Source organism: Ochotona princeps, chromosome 4 (assembly GCF_030435755.1).
Source record: "Ochotona princeps isolate mOchPri1 chromosome 4, mOchPri1.hap1, whole genome shotgun sequence".
NCBI classification, from domain to species: Eukaryota; Metazoa; Chordata; class Mammalia; order Lagomorpha; family Ochotonidae; genus Ochotona; species Ochotona princeps.
This window is the reverse complement of record NC_080835.1, coordinates 93,108,579-93,136,138: the sequence shown is the minus strand read 5'-3', so window position 1 is coordinate 93,136,138 and position 27,560 is coordinate 93,108,579. Positions and strand designations below refer to the sequence as shown.

The window sequence follows — 27,560 nt, the reverse complement described above, 5'->3', positions numbered from 1 at the left end:
CATCCCCCAGGAGCCCATATGGGTGCTGGTTCTAAGCCCGGCAGCTCCACTTCCCATCCAGCTCCCTGCTTGTGGCCTGGGAAAGCAGTTGAGGACGGCCCAAAGCCTTGGGACCCTGCACCTGTGCGGGAGACCCTGAAGAAGCTCCTGGCTCCTGGCTTCAGATCCGTTCAGCTCCAGCTATTGCAGCCACTTGGGGAGTATATCATCAAACAGAAGATCTTTCTCTCTGTATCTCCTTCTCTCTGTGTATCTGCCTTTCCAATAAAATGAATAAATAAATCACAGATCTTTAAAAAAAAAAGTCAGTGCCAACAGGACAGTCTTAGCCCTCACAAGCCCCACTCCTGGTAGACTGGGTACAAAGACAAAGAAAAACGGATTTTAATGCTGTGGAAAGTCATTATTCATCAGAAATGTGTGGAGGACATCAAACAGAAATAGCAAATTAGTACCATGACTCAACAGATATGATTAATGTGATCCAGTAAAAGTAAGTTGCTTTTAAAAAGATATAAATCAAAGGGCTGGTGTTATGGTGGGTTAAGCTGCTGCCTGTGGTGCTGGCAGCCCCTATCTGAGCGCTGGCTGGAGTCCCAGTTGCTCTACTTCTGGTCCAGTTCTCTGCTCCTGTGCCTGGGAAGGCCGTGGAAGATGGTCCAAGGACTTAGGCCGTTGCCACCAGTGTTGTGGGAAACCTGGAGGGCTTCCCAGCTTCTGACTTCCGCCTGGCCCAGCCCTGGCTGTTGTGGTCATTTGCACAGTGAACCAGTGGATGCAAGATCTCCCTCCATCCCACTCGCTCTTTCAAATAAAAAAAAATTATAAAAAGGTATCGGCTAAAATGGCATGAGACAAACACACTCATTTAATTAAAAAATAACCCCCCCCAAAAAAGCCTGTATCTAGGGAGAGGTGGGGAGCAGGTAGCATGTCTCTGGTGGAGACATACTAGGGATTTTCAAGCCGATCTGGAAACATTCAGAGAGCATCATGAAAAGCAATCAGAACTTCTCTCCCCACAACATCTCATCTGGAAGAGTGGATCCTACAAAATGTCTGCCAGGAAACACAAGGCTGCATGTCCAAGGACATGAACAGTTGGCAATGCTGTGACTGTGTAACACGAAAAGCATCATATGGACGACCAGGCAGCATGAATATGCATTTCCATGAATATGCTAACTACAGAAAAAACAAATACATGGAAACACTGCTTTATTTTATTACAAATAAAATAAAATTTTATTTGCAAAGCACATTTACACACAGTGAAAATTCTATCCTCTGGTTCATCACACCAATGGCCACAACAGCCAGAGCTGCCTCAGTCCAAAGCCAGGGGGGCGGGAGCTTCCTCTGAGTCACCCACATGGGTGCAGGGGTCCAAGGACTGGAGCAATGTTCTGCTGTCTTCCCAGGCCACAAGACGGGTGCTGGATTGGAAGTGGAGCAGCTGGAACATAAACCAGTGCCCTCTGAGACGCAGGCACTGCAGGTGGAGGCTTAGCCTACTACACCATGGTGCCAGCCCTTGAAAATCGTTTTAGTACTACATCAGGAAAGAAGCAGAATGTATGAAACAACAGAATCCCACGAAAATCTAGACTGCTCGGCCAAAGGATATGAACAGACAGAACACCTCAAAAATCATTTGGTTCTGAAAGGGTATTTTCTGTGTTCCAGCTACAAGGCACACCATTTGCTTGCCTGAGAAATGAGAGCACAAGGCCGGCCCCAGCACATCATATGGCAACACAGCATGGAGAGTGGGTAGGCTTGCTGAGTTGTCAGGGAGGAAACACGGGCAGAGCGGAACAGGTTTTCACATCCTGGCCCATCTGCTGCCTCTTTTCCTGAACAGAAAACCCCGGGGGAAGCTCCAAGCAGCAGCTATAGCAAGTCTCTTTACCGCAGTTGGCTGGATCCTCATCGGAGCCATCCTGGCAGTCGGCGTCACCGTCGCACGCCCACCGCTGCGGGATGCAATGCCCATTGCGGCACTGGAAGTTGGAGGCCTCGCAGGTGTGAGAGATGGCTGCCAGGGAGAGAGAAGGCAGACGAGTCACACCTCTGTCATCTGCAACCCCAGAGGCATGCTGCGAAGCAGCCTGGCGTTGCAGGGTGGTGCTGGGGGAAACGGGGGAGGTACCCGCTGCTGGCACCTCCCTGCTTCTCCTCAGCCATGGCAGCTCCTCCAGTGGGCAGCGACTCGGGTCTGTGGGTAACACAGCATGACACAAGCCACGTACAGGTACAGTGCACCTGTTGAGAAACCACTCATTCTTCACAGTCAATGAGGTAATATTACTTACCGCTCACCATTGAGAAACAGGCTTACAGAGATTAAGAAAGTTACAATGAACAGCACCAGGCTGCCTGAGTCCAGAGCCTGAATTTCCCCCCTACAATACCACACTAATTCCTCTTCTTAAATAAAAATTTTTACCCATGGTATGAATTAAGAAGAACTTGATGTTTGCTTAGCCTACTGAGTTCTAAACCCATTCCAGACAATGTTATACAAGGAGCCTTCAACACTCTGCAATGCCATGGCTCTACCAAGGGTTAAAAATATTACAAAAAACTCAGACACGCAAACCTACAAGATACATTCCAACCTACCACGAAATCAGGTTCCGTGAAATAGAACTGTCTTTCTATGCAGAGAGGAGCAACACTCCCTGCTAACAGTGTCCCTCACGGTCACCACAGGGGACGCACACGCTAATGAACAGTCACTGAGCAGCCTCACTGGCATCATTTCTGACACTGATGCCACGTGGACATCATTGAGAAACATCTCAAAATGGCAAGTCAAGGACAAATCGGGATGCAGCGTACCTGCCTCAGGCCCAACCAGCGCTCCTAGCTGCCTCAGCAACTGGAAAGCAGCTGGCCTCAGCACACAGCTGAGAGGCAGCAGGCTCGACCCTGTTGATTGATGGTGAAGGGCTCCTCCCTTAACTGCAGGGGAAGCTTGCAACTGTGAAACAGCAATGGGCCCTGTGTATGAGCACATTTTCTTTCTTAATAAACATTCAACTATACGTACCTATAATGAATGTAAACCACAGGCACAATGAGAGATTAATAATAAAACAGAAATGCTAGAGCAATAGAGTGTAGTAGGAGCATTTTTAAGTCTATCAGTTTTTTATTTCTGGAATTTTTTTTTTTTAGTTTTACTTCTTTTTATTATTATCATAGGCCCTGGGATTTTCCTTATCCCCTTCCCAATACCCTCCCCCCTCACTGAGGTCTCCTATATCATTACTATAATAGAGTTCTTCATACACAGTCATCATGTCCATCATTGCAGACATGGGCAATAAAAGATAGTCCAGCATCCCATTGTCCACATATAGTAAACAGTTTCAGTGGGAGTCCATCTTTGTCTGGAAGTAGAGATGCATACTGCATTGTATCCTCACATCTGAATAAATAGTCTCCATTACACTGCTACTGTACATCCCCTTAAATGAAAAGCCACACTATAAAGTCAACAACAGAAAGAAAAATAGAAATTTACAATGCCATGAAGTTAAACAGCATGTTACTAGATTATGATAGTCGTCCATTACAGAGTTACTAGACATTCCCTCAAATGAAAAGTCACAAAACATAATCAACAACAGGGAGAAAAAAAATTAACAACACCATGAAGTTAAATAACATGCTACTGAATGACTGATGTGCCGCTGAAGAAATGAAAAAGAAAAAAATCAAGAACCTTCTTGAAGAAAATGATGCTACTGTATGATGTATGAATCACTGAAGAATTTAATCAGAAGAAAGTGTTTTGAAGAGATGAAACTAACAAAAAACATCAAAAACCATGAGATACAGTTTCTGCTGATCTTTGTTGGTGAAATGTGTCTCCTGAGGGCAACAAATAGATGGGTTTTGTTTTTTAATACAATCTGCTAATCTATGATGTTTGATTGATGAGTTTAAGCCATTTACATTCAGGGTGAATACAAACAGGTGGTAATTTGGTCCTGTCATTTTAGGAATGGGTTGTTCATTGATTTAGTCTTCTGTTATTTTACTGGGATGTTCTTCACCTTGGCCTTTGGTTTTGGTGGGTGCTATTCCTTTTCTCTGTCAAGAGAACATCTTGAAGTATCATTTGTAGGGCAGGTTTGGAAGGGACATATTCTTTTAACTTTACTGTGGAAAAACTTCATTTCATTTTCATATTTCATTTTTCATTTGATTTCATTTTCAAAGGAAAGCTTTGCTAGGTAAGTTATCCTGGACTGACAACTTTTTGCTTTTAGAATCTGGAATATGTCGCTCCATTCTCTTCTGGCCTGTAGTTTCCTGTGAGCGAGCTCCTGTGAGTTTAATTGGCATTCCTTTATATGTCAGTTGTTTTTTCTTCATGTGCACACATGATCTTTTCCTTATGGAAAGGATCTTTTCCTTATGTTTGATTGAAGAGAGCTTGATTATCATGTGTCATGGTGAAGATTGCTTTTGGTCAACCCTGTTGGGAGTTCTGTGCCCCTCCTGGATGTTGTTTCCCAATTCTTTCTCTAGATTAGGGAAATTTTCTTTTAATATTTCATTAAATACATTTGTAAACCTAGCAGCTCTTTCTGCACCTTCTGGGACTCCCATAACTCTTAGATTTGGACTTCTAATAGTGTCTTTCAATGCTTGAATACTTTTTTTGGCCTGATTCAGCTCTGCTTCCAGCTTTTTGTCTGTTTCCCCCTGGTGACAGGAAACATCTTCTAATTCTGAGATTCTTTCTTCTGCCTCCTTCATGCTCTTTTGGAGACTCTCCACTGTACTTTCAATTTGCTCTACTGTGTTCTTCATTTCTGATAGATCATCTTTCATTTGATTCATCTCCTATGTGATATATTCCTTAAATTCCTTGAGTGCCTGCTTTACGTGCTTCTCATTGCTGATAAGAAGTTTTATAACAAGTGTTTTAAATTCTGTAGCCCACATTGTCTCGATGTCTTCCTCAGTGAACTCTGAGACTGGCAAAGGGTTTTGCTCCTTTGCAGGGGAGTCTTCAGTAATATTCATTGTGCCTTTGTCTCTTCTTTTGCTCTTGGGTCATTGTACTTTTGGTTATCAGATTCTTCTCCTTGGAGCAGGTTTCTAAGCTCTGTCATCCATAGGTCTACAGTTCAATTTTACTTATTATAGTTGGTACATGGCTCTTTGTTTACTGTCACTTTTGCCACTCCCTCCAGCAAGTTCCAGGTCTGAGTTCTAATGTTAGATTTCCACCATGGTCTCCGTAGCCCCAGCTCTTGGCTCACCACTCTCCACCTCCTGTAATACCGTACTGAGGCTGCATTATTGTCTGTGCAACCTTTCTCCCACTTCTGGTTGGAGTAGGTCCCAGGATTAGGAAGACACTTCTGGTTGGAGTAGGTCCCAGGATTATAGCTAGGTTGTTGTTGGTGGTGATCTTGCTGCAGCCTGTTGGCTATTAGGTCTTAGGGCCACATGGACCTATTTTGACCTGTACAATGCCATAGTCAGTATTATTTTCCTGTGGGACCAGCGCAATGCACGGAACTCAGCAAGTTCTCACCGAGGTCAGCGCATACACAGCTCAGTGCTGTCCTCAGTCTGAAAGCCCTTGCCACACTATACAAAATGGCACCTGTAGCAACACTACTAGTTCTTAATCTCCTGGCTGTCAGGTCTGATGGCTACCACCTGTCTTGAGTGGAACCTGTAGGATGCCACATTGTTGCAGTTCACTGAGCCAGAAATGAGTTCACTTCCAGCTCAATGCATGCATAGTCCTGCCACATAGCCCTTGCCTCCTTAAACAAAATGGTGACTGATATGGCTCTAGGAGCCAGACTGGGCTGTGAAATCCACCTGGTTCCGGCATTGCCCATCTGGGATCTGCTGCTCTGTCTCTGCTCCTGGTCAAATCAAACAAACCAGCAGGACGAGCAGTTCTTTGTCTGGATTTACCTCCTGAGCTCCTGATAAGTGTCCCTTCCCACCTTGTTGCTGGTGTAGTTCTGGCTGCAGGTGGAGTTCTGATAGCCACTTGCTGAATGCTGCTGGGGTATCAGTTACTGCAATGCCACACAGTTGTGTCCACTGCTTCCTGCATCTGTGAGTCTCCGGGTACCCCTCTGCTGTTGTTTTGGCCTCTCCTCTTCCCTGGAATGTGCCCTCTCCACCTCACATTGGCTAATATTTCTCCATCTGTTTAAACCTGTCCTTACCCTATTCCACCATCTTGATTCCCCCTACCCTGTTTCTGGAATTGCCCACTCCCTATGTTTGATCTCTGGTAGACCAGGTAAAGAGTAACTATGTATAAGTGGGAGGGGCCACTGTGACAGAGAGAGGCTCTCTGTTAGTTTAACTCCAAGGACAAGATGTCCTCATTGTAGAAGACGATAAAGCAAATGAATCAGGCTGTTGAGAGCAAATTATATATTTTCTTATTCAAATGTGACAGTTACCAGTGAATTGCTGAAGGATTGAGAAAATTGGCTTCCAATGCCTTCTAGAATTTCTACTGCATTGGAGGCTATTGTTACATAGTCAGAAATATGAAGTACCTGACTCTTCAGCCTACTTTAAAATGAGCATTTGTCCATCCTTGGTGTCTTCTCATCTCTCTCAAGACCAAGGCTATATTTAATAGGATGTAAGTCTACAGAAAGTTCCCACAGGTCCAGCCTTTGGTACTCAGAATTCATTAAAAATCTTTTTACAATATGCTGGCCTCTGGCAAAGAGGAGTGAATGGATTGTGCATGTTCCATGAGCTTCTGCTCCAGTAACAGCCATCACCTGGAATACTTTTGATCTATTGGTGTCACAAGTCAGACAGCCTTTTTTTTTTTTTTTTTTTGGAAAGTTCTCATCAAAGTCTTGTTTATACAAAATAGAAAGTTACCTAAAATGATAATCATGGCTATCTACTCATTCAGCTTACACTGAATTTAATGGAATACAATGCTTAATTAAAAACCATTTCCAAGTGCTAGTGGAGCCTCCAAAGGGCAATGCCTGGAGGAGGTAATGTCTGAAACCTCCAGACTCCATCACAGATGGGCTCATTTCAAAGACTTTCAATCCAGAGGTCACAAAGGAATGAAATGCAAACAAGTGTAATTTTCCTGGATTTCCCATCTCAATACTTTATTAGCTCTCTGGTTCTGACTTGCTGGCATATAATGCTCAATAAATGTGTGTTTAATTGCAAAGATGAAACAGTTTGACTTTAAGGCAGACTAAAAATTTAAGGGAAGGGAAAATAGCAACCGCTGTACAACAGGATTCATTGAAACTGTTAAGAATGTTGGGGTCCTGTGATAAACAATTATGCAGAATATCAGTTTCCAACACGTGTTATCCTCCTATGATTTGTTCTCTGGCTTAGACAGATTTTCCCCATTCATCAAGACCTTCTGGAAATCCTGATCAAAAGCATTACTCAAACATGAATGGGGCAAAAAATGAGAAAAGTGTTGCTTCCTGTTTGCTCACAAAACAAGGACTACTATGAGATGCCTGAGGGAAAAGAAATGTAACCAAACACACAATTTGAATGATTAATAATGTAAAATAAAAAGAATCCAAAGTATAAAGAAACAGCACTAAAAAATAAAAGGCAGGTCTGAGAAAGTACCAAAGAAAAAATTTAGTTATCAAAATATAATAATGGAAATAAAAATACATGAATGCATACATGAGAAACAGTAGATTAGATTCAGTTGAACAGAAAATTATTGAAGTGGAAGGTAAGTCTGAAGAAGTAACTCCATTTCTAACAGAGTCATAAAGATGCATCAAATATAAAAACAGGAGGCATAACCAAGAGCAGAATGAATGGTTAATTGCTGATGACAAGACCACAGAAAGCAGCAAAGATACGAAGTGAAATTATGATAGCTGTAATTCCCCAGACCTGATGAAAAAATACAAACAGGTTTTTAGAAGAAAACTGAGGACAACATTATAGCACAGGGGGTTAAGCCACCAATTCCTATGCTAAATTCTCTTACAAAAGTATTCATTTAACTCCCAGTTGCTCTGCTTCCGATCCAGCCTCCTGTGGATGCTTCTACAATGTGGCAGATTACAGCTGAGTACCTGGGCCCCTGTCACCCCTGTGGGAGATCAGGATGGTATTTCTGGCTCCTGACTCCTGGCTCATCTGGCTATTGTAGCCATCTGGGGAGTGAAGTAGTGGTTGGGAGATCTCTCTCTCTCTCTCTCTTTCTCTCTCTCTCTCTCTCTCTCTCCTCTCTGTTGTATATTTCTCAAAAAGAAGCGTTTCAAGCACAGGTGAAATCACAGAACAACAAAACTGAAGACAACTAGGGTGAAAGAACACCTGTTGCTATTTGAACAGATATTTTGAGAGAATTCCACTCAGCACAAAAGAAACCAGAAGCAAATGTAATAATTCCATCAAAATTCTAATGGAAAATCAGTATAAGTCCAGAAACTCAGACCCATCAGAACTCCAGACTGAGGGTTAAGTTATACTAACAAAACCTGGAAAGATGCTGAAACATCCAGACATCCCTGGAAAGATACACATGCGCTGGAGGCATCAAATGCAAGAAGCAAAAGTGGTGGCTAAGAGATGAGCATTTGTCCAATCAATCGAAACTCTGCTTGTGATGCCTGATTTGGAGTGCCTGGGCAGGAGTTCCAGCTTCTGATCCAGCTTCCTGCTAACGCATGTCCTGAAGGCAGCAGGAGTAACTCCAGTGGTGGATCTCTGTTATTCACAAGGGAGACTTGAACCAAGATCTGGGATCCCCATCTTAGCCTGGCCCAGCCCCAGGTGTTGTAGGCATTCAAGAAGTAAAACAGGGGCTGGTGCAATGGTTAAACTGGCTAATCCTCTGTCTGCAAATGCCAGCATTACATATGGGCACTGGTTCATGTCCCGGCTGTTCCACTGTCATCCAGCTCCCTGTTTATGGCCTGGGAAAGCAGCAAAGGAAAATCAAATTCCTTGGGACCCTGCACCCGCATGAGAGACCCAGAAGTGGCTCCCAGCATCGGATCACATCAGTTCCGATGTGGTCATTTGGGGAGTGAACCAGTGGATGGACAATCTTTCTCTCTGTTTCTCCTTCTCTCTCTGTAAATATGCTTTTCTAATAAAAATTAATAAATTATTTTTAAAGAAATAAAACAGTAGACAGAAGAGCTTGCTGTGCCTGTCTCTCCTTTTCCAATAAACAAAAATTTTAAAAAGCATAAAGTAGCCATAAAGAGTTACATACCTTTGAATAAGTTTAGCAACTAGAAAATGACTCGTTTTAGAATTTTTCGAAGCGTAAAACTAAAATAATTAAGATTTAGTGTTTTAAAATACTAAGTATTTATCTAGGTATTTTATATTGGAACTGTGGGGCAGACTGGAAGCAAAAGAAGGTACCTATATATCAAAGAGGGGAGAAAGACATTAGGACTGCACATAAAAGACCTATAGATAATAGCTGAACCAACTCCGAAGCACAGGCTCAAAACCAATGGAGTGTGGGATAGGTTGGAGGGAATCAAAGAAAAAGCTCCTCAAAACGTAAAGCCAGAGGAGATCAAGGCTTACACAGAGTGTGCATGGCGGGACAACGGGAGGTCAGCTGTCTCCAACCTATTTTCTTTGGCTATATAGCGAGTTTAATAGACCAGGAAACAGAGTGTCAGGCCCACATCAAAATGAGCTCACATCCGATCTCTGACTATTGTGAGAGGACACAGAGGAAGAATCATCCTAGCAAGGTCTGCACGTGTAGCCATCAGAGCAAGAACCTGCAGTTCTCCCCAGTTCGCCCTGCCAGAAGAAAACCAGAAGCAAAACCCAGAGTTCCTGGTATGCCTGTTCACAGAAATGAAGTTAAGAACTCAGGCCAGGAGACCAGTACATGCTGCTGCTACACAGCCAGAGTTTCAGTCATTCTGTAATGGACAAGCAGCAATGCCCATTGCATCCTTCAAACTCATTACCCATTTAGCCACCCAAACCACAAGTTCTCAAACAGCATTCTCACGTCCCCTGGGATGAGGGTGATTTCTCTGCCAACCTTGGCTCTTTCTGGTTCTGAAGGCCCTTCCTTTGCAACACCAACATTTTCTTCTGGCCTTTCCAGAGGCACAGGTATAAACAGTGGAAAAGGTACAGGAATGATATGGGCAAACTGTACAGGGAACAAAACATGGGAACACCGCAGAATACCCTGTGCAATACATGGACTTCTAGGAGATCCCTCTAATGGAGAACAGACAGAACGAAGTAGCTGTGACACTTCCTGAGCCACCATTCAACTCTTCATGAAACTATACCATGGTCCTGAGTAACTTCAACAGATAGACTTGGTGCTTCTAAACTTATTATTTTTTTAAAGAAATCTCACCCAAAATGGGCACAAATTTACAGTTTCATTGACCTGGGAACCCCCAGATGTTCCATTTGAGAGACATGAACCATTTCAGTGCTGCTCAAAGTAGCTCCCATACTAGGGAGCTGAACTCTGAACTTCTGGCTACTGGTCCTGCAGACAGGGGAAACTTGGGCCCCAATCTGAATGTGCCACATCGCTCAGAACAACACTGTTCAGCTCAGTGGATTTTTTTTCTTAGAAAGACTGTCTCCAGGAAGCTGAAACACATCCTGCCACAAGTTTCGCATCTCATCCTAGACCATCTTTCCAGGCAGTACTCATCTGGTTGACTTCTCCGGCCCAGGCTAGTCTTCAGGGTCTGCCCTCTGGGGGTATGGAGGCTCCCCAGTGCGTGGACAGGTGTGTGCTGCTGATCGCAGCCAGGGTGCACTGACCTGTGCAGTTGGTTTCATCAGACCAGTCCCTGCAGTCGTTGTCTCCGTCGCACACCCAGGAGGAGCGGATGCACATGCCGGAGCTGCAGTTGTATTCATCACTCCGACACTGGTGCATTTCTGCAGGGGCAGGAACAACAGAGATGTGAAGATGAATGCCTGCTCAGGATCCTGGTCCTGGTGCCAAAGCTAGTAAGTTAGCAATAGACCCACAACACTGATTAGCTGCTAACAGTGTGGACAAGGAGACGTTAAGCAGAGCAGTGAGGTCATTCAGGACAGTTGCCACTGTGGGTACTCATGTGCCAGCACCCCCAGACTCTGAGCAGCTGCCTGCCTCATGGCAAGAACAGTCCTGTCCATGTACCCCAACAGCCCTGTAAGACGAGAGGAATGTAAAGAAGCATTCATTCATGGCAGTAGCCCTTTCTAAACACAGAAGACTCCTGGATACACAGCTGGATACGAGTACAGATCATCATGCGATGATCTCAAGCCAGGGAAAGCAGGCTGGGTGCAGCTGCTACAATGCAGGAAACAGCTGGGGACTTTCTGTGGGCACAGCTCCCACGCTGCTGAGGAACGCAGGTCTCTGGAAGGTCAATAGTTCCAAGGCAAAGGAAAGCAGCTTCACCAAGATATGAAAGCAGGCTGCCCTGGCAGCACCTCTCCTGGGCGAGGGCCTAAGCGGTACCCCAAATATCTGATGCTCAAATCGAGCCCCCATGGTGAGAGTACCAAGATGTGGGGACTGAGGAGGGCATTCGGCATGGGACAAGTGACCTTAGGGGGGTGTGAAAAAGCCACTCTCTCCTGACATGGAGGGTGCATGGAAGGCCGTGTCTGCAAGGAAAGGGCCCTCATCAGACCCGAATCCATTGGCATCCTTGGACTTCCCACCTCCAGGATCACAAGCAACACGTTCCTACCATGTTGAATTCTCCAGTCTGAAGCATTCTGTTGCAACAGCCTGAACAGACCCAGAGGCACAATTTTCAAGTGGAAATTTCTAGAGCTGCACAAGACAGACTTAGCCATACCTGGGCCTGGGATGTCTGTGCTGACTGCTACACTGAGGACACACGCTGGTAGTAAAGTTGGGGACTCAGACACTCAAGAGGAGAAAGCTTGGAGAATCAGGAAGAGGACCTACTCAGAGAAGGGACCAGCTAAGGCTTTGGAACGGGCTCTGGATAAGTTAGCACAAGTTGGTCATGAATGCACGATTGAGGGAGACTGAAACTGTCAAATGCGAATCCAGTAAGTTAGAAATACGAATTCATGTGGGGCTTCCTCACTACTAAGATGAAGCCAGCTGCACACGCCAGCCTTCAGAGAGGTGGAAGCCAAGCGGGAAAAAGTCATGAATTCCAAAGACAAATTATGGAATTAAAAAAAACTGCTCCATGTGTGCCAGGGCAGGTGTACGTTCCATGTGCAGGTGGCCATGTACTTGTTCCTTGAGTTTATTTGTGTGAAAATGATTTGTGAACAGTCTCTGCTCCCCTCATTTCAATGCCTGTGAATCAAGCCACCTGCTCATAAAGAAGCTAGCCCTGTCCATGTGCACATGCACACACAGCCTGGCTGGTGCTGAACCTGCCCTTGTGGACAAGGAGGGAGGGCTCAGCAGGGCCACCCCACTCATCACCATGTCTGGGTCAGTGTCTGGCCGCCGTTCTCATTTCCCTTTCACAACTGTGGTTTCTGTAACACAGTGCATGATGTGTATTGAAGGATGTCTTCTTGGTTGATCTATAATCTTAAGTTTGGGGTCAGAGCTCCGATTGGGAACAGGTTAAGGCCAATTTACAATCCTGTTTACAAAAAGACCCAGATAATTTCCCCATTGTTAACTTTTCTTTGTGGCGCTTAGTCCGTGATTCATTATTTACTGATAAAGTGAAAGTTGAGAGACAGTTAAGAGAAGTACAGACTACTTTTGAAGAAATCCAGGGGTGGGAAGTTCTACGGTCCTTGGAAGCCTGGAATGAGGCAGCCTCGAGTGAGACCACCCCGAGTGAGACCTCTTGTTTAGAGGAGAGTGAGGTCTCTTCTTTAGAGGAGACCGAAGCCTCTTCTTCAGATGAGAACGAGGCCTCTTCCTCAGAAGAGAGTAAGGACAAACGAGATGAGGAGGTTTTCTTAAAGCAGAAAATTAAGGATAAAGAGAAGGTTTTCTTAAAGCGGGAAATTAGGGACATTAAAAGAAAGTTAAAAAAAGCAGGAATAGGTGCACGTTCCTCTGGCAAATTGTCCAGTTCCAGACCACCACCATACGCCCCTAATTTTGTGACCCCTACCGCTCCTCCTGAGGAGGAAGCCGTGGGCCATTCACCCAATAATTACCCCACGCGGCCATGTAGTGACGGCCTCACTGATCAGCCGGTGGGTGGGGTTCGATGCTTCCCTGTAATAGAGGTCCCAGTTCGAGGAGGTCCCCCTCGCCGGGAGCATCAGCCCCTTCAATTTAAAGACCTCAAAAATGTAAAGCAGGCTGTTAAAGATTATGGTGCCCAGGCACCCTTTACTCTTGCACTCATAGAATCCTTTTCGAGTTTGAATCTTACTCCTAGTGATTGGATGCGATTGTGCCACTCTGCTCTCGATGGTGGCGACTTTCTCTTATGGAGAGGGGATTTTCAAGATAGGTGCAGATTTTTTGCTGAGCAGAACGCGGCTGGGGGACATGCAGATCGAAGCCTTGAAATGCTTACTGGCACTGGACCTTTTGAGGGCATCCAACAACAAGTTAATTATGACCTAGGAGTTTATGCTCAGATAGCAAATGCAGCCCTTGGAGCCTGGAAGGCCTTACCTAACGCTAATACAGGAGAACAGCTTTCCAAGGTCTTGCAAGGCCCTACAGAACCTTTTCAAGAATTTGTGGACCGTATTATGCAGGTTGCTACTAAGATCTTTGGTAAAGTGGAACCAGCAATGCCAGTAATTAAGCATATAGCCTTTGAGAATGCTAATAAATATTGCCAGGATGCTCTCAGGTCCCACAGAGATAAGTCCCTGCATGATTATCTTAAAATTTGCAGACATATTGACTCCACCCATGCCCTTGGGCAAGTGATAGCAGCCACTGTTCAACACCCTCAGCCCCACCCTAGGGCGCCTCCCAAAACCTGTTTCAGATGTAGACAGCCTGGACATTTTAAAAAACAGTGCCCCAAAATTCCGCGACAAGGAAGATCATCCCCGCAATCCTTGCAGGCCCCAGATCTTTGTCCAAGATGCCGTACAGGCTATCATTGGAGCAGTGATTGTAGGTCCAGATATGATGCCCAAGGCAATCCCCTATCGGGAAACGGGGCCAGGGGCCCGCTCCGGGCCCCCCAACCTCAGGTGTACGGAGCCCAGCAGACACCTGTAACTTCTGGAACAGCGCAGACTCCTTCCAGAGTCCCTCTCCCACGGCGAGGAACACCGACATTTCAGCCCTCCTCAGAGCAACACCAGGTAGCGCAGGACTGGACCTCTGTGCCACCTCTGGAGAGGTATTGACCCCACTCCTGGGGCCCCGACGGATAAAAACAGGAGTCAGGGGCCCCTTGCCTAAGAATACCTTGGGCCTGATCCTAGGAAGAAGTAGTGCTACTATGCATGGAATCAGAGTACTCCCAGGAGTGATAGATGAGGATACCCCCGCAGAAACAGAAGTCATGGCAGAATCAGCCAAAGGCACTATAATCATTCCACCAGGAGCTAGATTTGCCCAGCTGATCTTGATCCCCAAGGTTCCAACTGACAACCCCATTCTTAAGAGAGATAGACAAGGAGGATTTGGAGATTCTGGCCCCTTGGCATGTTGGGTCTCCGACATGCAAACCCGACCCACTTTACAGTTAGAGATAGAAGGGAGAAAATTCACAGGTTTACTTGACACCGGGGCTGATAGTACAGTTATATCCCAGGCACAGTGGCCAAGTTCCTGGCCATTAGAGGCCACCCCAACCGTTCTCCAAGGGATAGGAACTTCTCAGCCACAGAAAAGCGCCAGGTTGTTAAGGTGGAAGGATCAAGAAGGGCATTCAGGAGTTTTCCAGCCGTATGTCTTACCACATATTCCTATCAACCTGTGGGGACGAGATTTGTTGAGTGCCATGAATGTTGTATTGACCTCTCAGCCTGTGCCAAATATGCTTAATAGACAGGGATACTTTCCTGGAAAAGGTTTGGGCAGACATCTTCAAGGTGACCCCCAACCAGTCTGTGACAGGGTTAAAAATTAGAGGCTGCAATTGAATTGGTAAAGGAACAGCTTGAGAGAAATTAAAAGAAGCCCATTGTTTACAGGCCTTTGCCTATATTTTAATATAACTCACAAAACAGGCATCCCTTATAATCCTCAGGGACAAGCCATTGTTGAACGTGCCAACCGCACCCTTAAAGTTTATCTAGAAAAAATAAAGAAGGGGGATGTGGCTGAGCATTGCAGCTCACCCCATTCCTTACTGGCATCTGCCATCTATGTGTTAAATTTTTTAACTGTCACTAATGATGTAGCTCCTGCAGAGCGCCATTGGCTTCGCCCTGCTAATGAGAATAAAGGCCAAGTAAAATGGAAAGATCTGGCCACAAATAAATGGCGGGGACCAGATCCAGTACTAACGTGGGGGCGAGGCTCCGTTTGTGTTTTTACCCAGGATGAAGAAACACCTAGATGGGTTCCCGAGAGACTCACACGGCAAATCTCCCTGGCTCCAACTCAGCATGATCCCACTCCTAATGATGTTCTTGCAGGATAGGAGATCCTGACAGCAGTGGCGCAACTTCCTGGTATCCTGCCCATGGGAAACGCAGATCTCCATCTGCTCCCCGATTTACCATCATATATGTTACCCCTGTGAAATGGCATTTAACTGGCAGCATGGATGTTTTAGGAACAAAGCGGAATCTTGGCCATGGGGCTGATGGTCATAGCCATGATTGCAGTACTGTTTACTCTTCTTTGCCGCTTATGCAGGCAACAAGCCTGGGAGCAGGTCATTATTTGACAAACCATGATGGCTTTAGCTGTGGAAAACCCTAGTGCTGAACATGGTGTGATGGGCAGCCAGAGACGGGCAAGATCTAGCAGCGCTGATGACCAACCTAAGACAGGGATTCCCCAGGTGGGGATCCCCATGACGGGTAAGGCGTCAACTGACTGCTGGACAACCTAAGACAGGCGTCCATTAAAAAAAACAAAAAAAGGGGGACATGCAGGCCCCGGTCTCCCAAGGATTAACTCCACAGCTTAGCTTGTTTCTCAGAGCATAACAGGATTGGTAATTTTGGCCTGATACATCTAGCCACTGGCTTAACCGCAAGTTCCTGCTTCCTATTTGTCAAGTTATCTGCCAAGGGATTGGATAAAACTCAAGGGATTTAGGGTGGCCACTAGAGGATTGGATAAACACTAGGAGGAACTCAAGGGATTTAGGGCGGCCACTACTGGGAGGAACTCGAGGGATTTAGGGTGGCCACTACTGGGAGGAACTAGAGGATTTAGGGTGGTCACTTGAGGACTGGATAAACACTGGGAGGAGCTAAGCAGAGTATAAAAGAAAGCCTGGAGTTGCAATAAAGATCAATCTATCAATCTATCATCGATCGGCATTCTGTGTACTGCGTGTTGTGTTGCCTTGTGTTGTCTCTCTGCGTTGTCTTTGTTGTAACCCTAGTCCCTCCGCTCGGCTCGGGGTACGTGGCGACGTGGGCGTTGCCAACAAGAGCTGATGGACTAAGGGAAGTCTTCGTGAAGCTGACAGGATGGTACTACACACGGGAAACGGAGAGGAATTAGAAGACAGGTGGCATGGGTTTCAGTTTCCCATTCTGACACAAACTAATCATGCCACCTTAAATAAGTTCCCTGACCTGTAGGGAACTAAGCCACTAAATACAGACACTAAAAGGCCTGGCCTGAGAAGCCCTACCAGCCTTGCAATCATAACATGCTACTTTTCTTGATGCAAAGTGTCATTCAAAAAATAAATGCTAATCAGCGCCTGTACCACCTGCTAAGTTATAACAGCTTATCAAATTAGAATGGTTAAAATAAAAACAGCTTGTAACGGCATAGGTCTATTTCTTCAGGCTGTTAAACTTGCACCTGCTCTAAGATGTGGGCCGAGTCTGAACAGTTAGGAATTTGTTCAGAAATCTAACTTTCTTAGTCGTTTTTCATGCTGACAAGCAGTAGCTTTGCAAGGTAAAGCAGGATGCATCTTCCCATTCTGCAGATTAGAAAACAAAAGCAAACACAAGGAGGTCAAACCAGTAATACGGCAGGGGAGCAGAGGGTAGACTGACTCCATGTTTTCCAACCATGAATTCAGTGTCCCATTAGCTCTAGATCAAAGGTTTCCAATGGAACTGAATCCTTATGAAAAACAGCAAACAAGGTCTCTTAGAACAAAATGGACAACATAAGTAACTCAACCCTCCTTCGTGGGCAGAGGTGGCTATTCAACTGGAATAACTGAGGTCCCCAAACAGCCGGCAAAAGTCCCCATTTCCAGAAGCCCTTTCCACTCACACAGCCCAGTGAGGTATGGTGATCTCTACCTCCGCAATGGAGCTCCCAGAAATGGTATGCCCTTACCACAGTGACTTTCATCACTGTTGTCCCCGCAGTCATCCTCAAGGTCACATTTGTAGGAGAGTGGGATGCAGGTCCCTGACTCCTGGCAACGGAACTGGGTGTCCAGATCACAGATGGTGGTAGCTAAAATGGAGAAGAAAAACGACAATTAATATCCCCACTCCAAGACACACATATCCCACTGGAAAGTCAAGTGGCAGACAGAAGGGAGCCGAGGGTAGTGTATAAATGAAATTTAGACTTAAGGAAGAGATGAACTGCATGAGTAGCTGAAATGGACAACCAAGAAGGATGGGCCATCTCTTGCTGGCAGTGGATGTGGGTGACCTCCAGATCAGCACAAGCCTGGGAAACGAAAAGCATTGTCCGTGAGGAAGAGAGGGAACAGAGGGCCAGACCTACTCCTAGAACTCTTCAAATGTGAAGGCTTGCAGGTAAGTGGTAGAAATACCTTTATCTACAAAACTGTCATTAGGGAGACCCATGCCCATGCAAGATGCTGGCACTCCACTGAGTGAGAAAGACAGTGTCCATAGCAGGAACGCAGCCTGGGTTTCAGAGACCGGTTCTACTTCTTCCTCAGGCAATTCATTTTAGCCTCTCTGAGCCTCAGTTTCCTCAACAACAACTTCAGGGTAAGGGGATGCAAGTTTGCAACTACAGTCAAAAACACTAGCTTGGGGTTGCGGGAGACTGGCTTGTGGCACAGTGGGCTAAGCTGCCACCTTGGACACGAGCATTCCATATCAGAGTGCTGGGTCAAGTCCCCACTGCCCTGCTAACAGTCTAGTCCACTGCAGAGCAGCAGAAGAAGATCCAGGTACTTGGGCCCTTGCTGTCCATCTGAATGACCCAGAAGGAGTGTGTGACTCCTGGTTTCAGTCTGGACTAACCCTGGCTATTGTGGCCATTTGAGAATTGACTCAACCAATAGAAGATCTCTTAGCTCTACTTTCCAAGTAAATAAACACGTTGTTTTTACAAGACTGTATTTAGATCTTGCTTCTATTAACTTCAATCTATCTACCCCTACACATTCTGTGCTCCCATTCCGTCTACTGTAAAATAGAGGGAAGTCATACTCAGCAGCATGTTTATGAAATGATAATAAAAAAAATAAGCTCAGGGCCAGAACCCATAAAATATGACAAAAATAGAATGGGCTCCAAACAAATGTCACTTCCCCTCCTCATCCTTGCTCGTGCTGCTGTGGAGTCAGAATGAGCACAGAATTAGATTTTCTCCATCCTCTATAGACAGAAATTTCCTGGGCTTACCCACAGTCCCTCAAGAAAGAGCATCAGGGGAGCTGTGCAGAAGGTACGCAGCTTCCCAGAGTGGCTGGGGGGAGGGCGGGTGCTGGCAGGAGGTGGGGTGTGGCAGCCCCCAATCCTGGCAAGGAATGAATGCCAATGGGCAGCATGGCTGGCAGGCAGCATGGCTGGCAGGCAGCTGGCATCCCTTATTGGGAGGCTCCATCTCTTCTCTGGAGTTGAGCTAGTGGTATAGGCTAGGGATGAATGCACAATGACAAAACCACAGGGGATTCGTAGAGAAACCCCAGGGCCCGACAGCCACCCAGCTATGGGAGTGGGTCTCAGAAACGCACTGACAACAGCCCTGTCCTGGCGCCTTCGTCAGCTCCTCCTTTCTCCCTGGTGACAGTGCATCTGGCTGAATTCCCACAGCAGCAATAACCACAGCCTGGCCCTGTCCCACAGCCCTGCCTGTTGGCACCTTTATAAGCATCTCCCCTTACATCCCCTCCTTGATCAGGGATTCACATGTGAGGGCACAGGAAGGCAGTCTCTTCTCGGTTCAGGGTCTGTGCTGCTCTCCTCACTTCTGCCACATCCCGGGAAGGTCAAACTGAAAGCAGAAAGTGAGCCTCAGGGTCTTCAGAGAGCCCACTTAGCTACATTCACACCAACCTAGGAGGAGGGCCAAGCTGGTGCCATACTTCCCCCAGAGCAGGATCTTAGACTCTGCATGGAAGACCAGCCTTCCTCTAGAGGGGAAGCTGGCCACTGAGACAGCAGGCTCCTCCAGAAAGATGAAATTTTGCTCACAACACAGAGCCAACATGAGGTCTAGCTCGCTCATGTATTAGAAGCAAAGCCCAGGGGTGAAGGGAGGTGGGGCACTGCTGCTGGTATCCTTAGCTATTGGGCATGAGGTCATTTCATTTGTATTTCTCTGTTATCATCAAGCCTAATTACCTCTGGGCAATCTCCTCTCCTTACCTCCCCAGGATGTAATACACTCCTTTCCACTGTCTGAGTCAATGCTGCTACCAACATTGGCTAGTGTTTTTTTTATAGAACTTTGACTATCATTTCTTACCGAGACTCTGGTAGAAAGAAAAGGTTTTATCAGCTTCCTCTCTTGAGAAAACACAAGGAAAGTCAGAAGAGTTCCAAACCTGCCATTCATGAGACATAAAAAAGGCACCCCCACGGAAGCCAGGGAACAAATGATCATGCAAGGGCTCCCTAACTACATACTCCCGGTCCCTAAAGGCAGCGCAGAATATTGCCAGACCTAGACAAATATAATGGGCAGGCATTTTTAAAGTTGGAGTGTCATGGGAACCTGGCACAGGATAAGAGACTGGCTAAATACCTCTGCCAGGAATGAGGTGAGTATCCAGAACTCCCCATTTACCCGTCCTTACATCACAATCTAGAAACAAGGTTCCCAGTTGCCAAAGGTAACAGCTGAACGAGGGGCCTCCCGATGTGGTGCCTGGCTTCCCTCCTTCTGCTCTTTATCCCTTCCAATTTGTTCTGTCCTTAATTCTGCAGTGTTTTTCCAATAACTTCAGTGTTTTCCGACGGCTCTCTCTCTCTCTTTTAAAAAAAGAAGCTTATTGATATGAAAAGCAGAGTTACAAAGAGAGATGGAGAAGCTGAGATCTTCCATTGGCTGCACTTGCTGGTTCACTCCTTAAACAGCCAAAAACACAGGGCTGCACCAGGACACAGTCAGGAACTAGGAACAGCATCCATGTCTCTCACATGTGAGTACAAGAGCCTGAATACTTGGGTCATCTTCCACTACTTTCCCACACACATCAGCAGAAAGCTGGACTGGAAGTGGAGCAGGCAGGACTCAAGCCAGTGCTCGTATGGGATGCTGGCACTGCAGGCAGTGCATTAACGTGCTGCACCCAGTCATCTTCTGATCAAGCTACCACAGTCCCCGCTGACTAGGGCCCTACTCGCCCATCTAACCTTCCCATGCCCCACTGTGTCTGCATTCTCTAGGAGTCACACAAGTCCTAACTCTACCATATACACTCTGTCTTCCCTGTCTGCTTAGCGCACCCCCTACACAGCCCCTTCAGTGATCTCGAGATTGAGGTGGGCGTACTACCTAGTCACACAGCACCCCCACCCCCAGCACTCATCCCTGTACTGAAACTACTCTGTCACCTTCTTCCCCTACAGACTGTAAACCATCAATATAGACCCAGGCCCAGCACAGAGCCTCAAAAGAAGCTACCCAATCCACACCTGTTGAGTGGATGTGTGACTGGTAGAAATATAGAGTGTCTCCTTACAGGGTGAGGTCAGAGTTGCAGACATTAAATGAAGACAGGGGTGAGCATTTGGCTTAGTACTTAAGAAGCAGCTTGGGGTGTCCATATCCCAAATCAGAGTGCTGTGTTGGAGTCCCAGCTCCATTACTCACTCTAGGTTCCTGTTAACGTGCACTCTAGGAGACAAAAGTGATGGTTTGATTACTAGAGTGCCTCTCACAAATGAGAAAGACTCAGATGGAGTTCTAACTCCTGGCTCTGGCCTGGTCCAGCCGCAGCTATTGTGGGCACTTCAGACGCAAACCAGCAGATGAAAGATATCTCTTCTTCCCTCCCTGCCTCCACTTCTGCCTTTCAAGGAAAGGGAAATAAATAAGTAATTCTTAAAACAAAAAACATGAAGATAGCTAAAATCTGCAGCTAATAAATTATCCATTATGAATATAAATATTTTAAATCTTGCGCAAGTCATATACTTTTAAATTCAGATGTTCTAGGTGGTCCTTGGAACCTATACAGTCCATAGCTACAATCAGCCCCACATTCCAGGGCAAATAACACATTATTCACCAAATAAATTCCTCTTTTGAGTCTTCCTGGCAGATGACAACAACTAACTAGTATAGCATACAAAGTAACACCTGTTTCCTAGCTCTGAATTTACAAACCAGAGAATGTCACCCGGCCATTCTTCTGAAGTCATCCACTCTACCACAGTGAGAAAGCCATGATTAGAGCCTTACTGGCAAATTAGCTTAGCTTCAGATTTAGAAACCTCTTGAAATGAGTAACCAGCTAGTCGATGTGGTTTGTATAGAATCAATAACAAAGAGATGTGTTTTCTCTGTCCTCCAGGCCCCAACAACTCAGACAGCAGGTGGTTAAACCCAGGCTGGAGGACTACTGCCGGCAGCAGCTGCACAGCCTCCTGGGTCAGCAGGAAGAGCAAGGTACGGCACGGGGCCAAGCCAGTGGACTCACGGCAGTTTCTCTCGTCACTCATGTCTCCACAGTCGTTGTCAAAATCACACCACCAGATGCTGTTGATACAGTTCCCGTTGCTGCAGCGGTACTGGTTGCGCAGACAGGTGTCTTCTGCCCATAGGGATGGTAGGGGAAGAAATAAAACCAGTATTACTCTTATGGCTGGACCACAGTAACTTTCTCTTCCTTTCCTCAAACAAGCCGTCTCAGCCAGTAAAGAGGTGGGGCTGCCAAGCATATGTGCTTACAAGAAAAGAGTGGGTCAGTGTGGCTGCCCCCTTCCTCTATAAACAAGACCAGTCGGACAGAGGCTTAAGAGGTGGTTACGATGATGAGAGTAATGTGGCATATGCAGGGTAGCAAAAGGAGCATACCCACATTGTAAAAGGCTACTAACACTAACACAGAGGACTCCTGAGCCAACAGCATCCACACAGTACTGAGCATAGATGCGCAGTGTATCTACAGCTATATCATACACACAGTTCTCTGAATCTGTGGGTTTCATATCCTTAGACTCAAATAACCACAAATCAAACTGCACTTCTGCTACACATGCATAGTCTTTTTTGTTCTGGTCATTATTCCTTAAACAGTGTGACAGCTAGCTGCACTGGAACAGCTTTGATAAGTAACCTAGGGCTGATTGAAAACACACAGGAGGATGGGGATGGGTTACACACCAATACTATGCTGTGTAATGTAAGGGTCTTCAGCAGCCATGGAGTTTTATCTCCATTGGTGGGGAAGGGTGTTTGAGACAACTCTCCCATATTCCAGAGACACTAACAGAAAACTATATACGGTTTTACACAGCCATGTATATTCAGTCAAATGAGTTACTAAAATTTATTAAGGGAGAGGGGAAGCACTGTGGTATAGCATGATGTTACTGCCTGCAATGCAAGCTTCCCATATGAGCAGTGATTGGAGTCCAAACTGCTCCACTTTTGATCCAAATCTGTGCGAATGTAAACTGACAAAGCAGCAAACAATGGTCCAAGTACCTGGGACCCTGCCACCCACATGGGAGACCCAGATGGAATATTAGGTTCCTGGCATCAGCCTGGCCCAGCCTAGCCATTGTGACCATCTGGGGAGTGAACCAGCAGATAGAAGAATATTCTCTCTGTCTTTCCCTCTGTCTCTTTAACTCTGCCTTTTAAATATATAAAATTAACCTTTGATTTTATTAAGAGATTTTTCTGCTCTTGACTTCTTCAAAGCAGTGTTTACCCAGAAACAAAAATGTACTGTTTAGTAAACTGGGTCAAAAACCTATGACTGATGGGTTTCTGCTTTGGATATCAAAGGATTTTGACAGAAAACACGAAGCCTTCTCTTTACTGTTGGAATTTAGTGTTGACTCCATTGCTTTCCAAACAACTTTAAGATGATACCCAGGACCTGAAGCAAAGCATTCTGTTTGTCAGAAAGGAAGTTTCATCACTTTTCCACTTGTGTTTCTTAAGAAAGCTGGACTATAAGGCTCCTATTGTGTGTTTCCCTGCCCTGGACTCAGAGGCTGCTGAGAGAAACAAGCTTAGGATTACAAGGCAAATATGACCTTGGGGGAGAAAAAAAAAGCAGGGATTCTGGCACTGGGTGCAGGCACTTCCTGGCAAGGCCTCCTTTCACAGGGTTATCTCACTGGCAAAAATAGGAGGCCGGGACTGGGAAGGGGCAAGGGGAAAAGCTGGAGGGGAAGGACAGACTAAACAGGCTCTCAGAGAAAAATATCTAAGATCTACATACTCCAATTTCAATAGGGGGAGGGAAGAAGATGAGATTGCCATAGTCACTTGCTCACAGCTTGGAAGTCATGGCTTGAAACCTCCTGCAAACATTGGTCTGAAAGTTAGAAACATTTGGGGCTACAGAGCAGTGAACGGATTCTAAGTCAAGTCTGAAGGAGTCAGGCAAGTTTCTGACATCAGGTAGGTCCAATGAGGACATAGTGAATCTGGTTGGGAGGGGCTGACTAGGAGGAGAAGAGACAGGTAAAGCCAACGAAAGCCTGAACATTAAACCAAAAGCCACAGCTATCGCTTTAAATGCATAACTCAGGCCTGTTCTAATGGACAACCATAGCCCTAAGCGCCCATACCACAGGATATCTGTAAGCATCCAGTGGATTTGATTTTTATCTTGGACTCTGCCCAACTAACTCAAACAGGTTAGGAAACATGGAGCAGAGCCAAGGGCAGAAAAGAAAAAGGGACGCACCTTCTTTGACACAAGTGTTGTTCTTCAGCTCATAGCCCCGAGGGCAGTCACACATCAGGACCCCAGAAGGAAGGACAGTGCTGGCCACACCATCTGGACACCTGCAGCTTTTGCTGTTGTTGGCCTTGGGCAGGCAGAGCAGGCTGCATGGCCTGGGAACACAGGCATTACTTCCTACAGAGAAGACATGTGGGTTAATTTCACAGCATCTGGGTTAGTATGATGCATAGGAGGAGACCTCAGGAACCTTGTGTCTTTCCGAGAAGCTCAGAATGATGATGTGCCAGTAGCTGACCCCCACCCAGTCTGACCTGCCTCACAGGCTTACCTCCTTGGCATTGCCCTGGGGAAAAGCCAGGCAACAGAGGTGCTTGCTGGAATGTGAAACTTGGCTACTGGAAATGAAGAAAGTGTGTATTACGGAGTGTGTGTCAAAGGTGGCACGCGGCGAGCCAAAACTTCGTGCAAGTCAAAGCCACAGGGAAACCAATTTGAGACTAGAGACAAGGTCAGCTCACTGAGAGAAGACAGCACCAAGACAACCATGGGATGAGAAGGAAGGCTTTGCCATCCGAGCTCCAGCGCCGCAAGCCTCACCCAGATGCCCATCCCGACTTTGGACTCCTTACTACTTTCCTTGTTGTTCTAATTATCTCTCTTCACTTGAGCCAGCTAGAGACAGCTCTTGTTCCTTAGGACTCAAAAGCCCTTAATTAGCATATGCGCTTGGGCTGGGACAAAAATCCAGGTGCCCCCTTCTGTATGCCTTTGTGCCAGAGCACAGCTAAAGAGCTAAATGAGGAACCAACCAGATTGTTCATCAGTTATAAACATGTAGTTAAACCCACATAAGGGCTGGAACATGTTCATCAGTGCCGTTCATACTTCCTTTTTCTCCGCTAATGGCCAACAGCCAAAAAACTCACCTCCGTACTTGGAGGAGCCTGACAGGGATAGATGACAAAGATGGCCTTCCAGCTCCTATACCCTCGAGAACGGGACAGTGAGGATGCCTGCACTATTTCTTAACAGCCAAAAAGAAAGAGCACTACTCTAGAGCAACACACGATCCAGAAAAAAAAATGGTGAAATGCATGTTACCTTCTTTTGCTTGTGGCTACTCACCACGAAGATGGAAAAGAAACCAAAAACTTTGACAATACTCAGCTGCTGACTCCGTAGTTGTGCCACCTCCTAGGCAAGATCCGCCCACCCCCACTTAGTTATGGAAGTTAAGTGACTTCCACGAAGCAAAGCTCACCTAAGCCGTGTCTACCCTAGGTTGCTGGTTGGAATATAGGGTCCATGAATGACCCTAGAATTGAGCCAGGGATAGAGGGCTGTAAGGTAAAACATGTACACTGTAATTGTGTGTCAGCGCCTCCTCTGTTTTTAAGTGTTATTACAACTAAACGTAAAAAGGACAATGCTACAGCAACATTAGCTTTGAAACTAAAGTTAATCAGAACTACTGCCAAACAGATGAAATATGCATGCTCAAAGAGACGCACTCACAAGACGAACATGGAAAAAGCTCCAGCAAACAACACAATTAGCCACCACAGCTTCATTACAACAGCAGAACAACCTCATCCTGAGCAGAAATTCCAGGCACCCTCACCAATCTGCTGCGCATAAACTGTTCTTTCAGCTTGGTTACACGAGGGACCGGCTACAAAGAGGGGAGGCAGAGCCAACAAGGAGGCACCATGAATGACAGCACTTCCACAAGGGTGTGGAACATGCTCTTTGTTTTTCAATGACAACATGTCACTGGGTGTTCCAAGAGACTGAGCAACAGAAACAGGGGTTATTTAAATATGCTTAATCACAGGATGAAATCTTTCACAGAGATTATGTCTAAAACACCATGAACGGCATTATCACACGAAGAACAAGTGTTCCTATCCAAACAAGCAAGTTCCAAGCATACAGGATCTAAAAGAGGGTGTCCTGTTTCAGGAGGGTGACCCAAGTAAAGAGGTACGAAAAGTGAGAGATAAGGTATCCAGGAGCAAAGTCTAGACTGGGCCAGCTTAGTCACTGAGAGCAAAGGGAAGAGAAAGGGCAAGAGAGAGCAGGAGTATGTTGGCTAATATGAAGTCAGAAAACAGAAAATGGGAGGGTTGCATCCAGAAGAACCTGGCGCAGGATGCAAGGAAACTTCAGCAGAGTTAGACATGCCACTGTCTTGCCAGGAAATGTGTGCCATACAAAACCTGCCATCCCCGCTGTGAAGAACAAATGGGAGACGTCCCTTGGAAGACCGAATACCCTGCCCCAGGATGTATTCCTTCTCTGGAAAGAGTCTGAATATTTTCAGATATCCCCTCTGGAAAATTCCTCCAGAATCACATTGGGAGCCCAAAATGTTATATCACTGAAGGATCTATACATCCCAAGTGAGGTGCACCCACCCTGCACTGTTCATAAGGCACACACTCACTGCAAGCTCCCTAGGAGAACCACAGGGGCTCACAACACCACTAACTGAAAACGTCCGTCACTGAACAAAGCAACCTCTGGAAAGAAAGAACACATTTCCTGAAAAATAAACCCCAGCAACACTACTTGAAAGTCAGCCACATACAACGTGTATTCATGGGGTGGGCACTGTGGCACCTCTTCACATGACTGTACTCCGTCCTAGAGTGTTGATTCAAGTCGACAGCCCAAGCACTCAGGCGCCTGCCACCCATCTTTCGACCTTCTGGCTTCAACTTGATCCAGCCCTGACTGGGAGTGAAACAATGGCTGGAAGATTTTTCCCTTTCTTACTACTGCTCTTGTTCTACCTTTCAAGTTAATTGAATTAAAAAGAAGCTTTCACTTACAAATAAATATCCCAAACCAGTAAATGCTCCATAAAAAGAAAAAAAAAACTTTTCATTACAAAGCAGCATCAATCAAAATCTGGTATTCTAAATTGCTGCCATACGATCAAGGCATAAGAGATGACTGAAAGCCTAATGGTTTTACTGAGTGAGGTTCAAGCTTTGAAGTCAACTCACCTATGGTTCAAATTCCTACCACTCAGTATTGAACCTTTCATGTTCTCACCCATAGAAATAAGAATATTAATAGTATACATGGACCTGGGCAGATTAAGGGAGGTCGCAAAACCCCACAAAATACAACTGTAAGATGCTAATCAACGGAACAACCCTTTCATACATGTAGCTATTAGCTTCATCATTCTTTTATATTTGGAAACTATAAAGTCCTATATGCAACATTAGGAGCAGAGATTAACTGGCACCAGGGGTAACCAACATGCATTGTGAATTTGCAACACCCTCTCAGTGTCCTAAAAAGGAATTCAGTTTAAGAAAAGCAAAGTCAAGGCCAAGAGGCTTACAGTGCACAGAGACATGAGGTTAAACTGATCTGTCTCACACACTTCTCTCC

At 45.9% G+C, this 27,560-nt stretch overlaps 1 protein-coding gene across 2 annotated transcripts in view; it reads right to left on the bottom strand.

Moving 5' to 3' along the window:
- The window catches only part of SORL1 (sortilin related receptor 1), a 169,188-nt gene that overhangs the window by 39,335 nt on the left and 102,293 nt on the right, over window positions 1-27,560 (bottom strand). For both annotated transcript variants that reach the window (XM_004584985.4, XM_058664017.1), the window contains 5 exons: window positions 24,153-24,326; window positions 21,924-22,037; window positions 17,402-17,524; window positions 10,804-10,923; window positions 1,913-2,038 (listed from right to left, as the gene is read on the bottom strand). In XM_004584985.4, coding sequence (XP_004585042.2) covers window positions 1,913-2,038; window positions 10,804-10,923; window positions 17,402-17,524; window positions 21,924-22,037; window positions 24,153-24,326 — 657 coding nt within the window. The remainder of the gene's footprint in view (window positions 1-1,912; window positions 2,039-10,803; window positions 10,924-17,401; window positions 17,525-21,923; window positions 22,038-24,152; window positions 24,327-27,560) is intronic.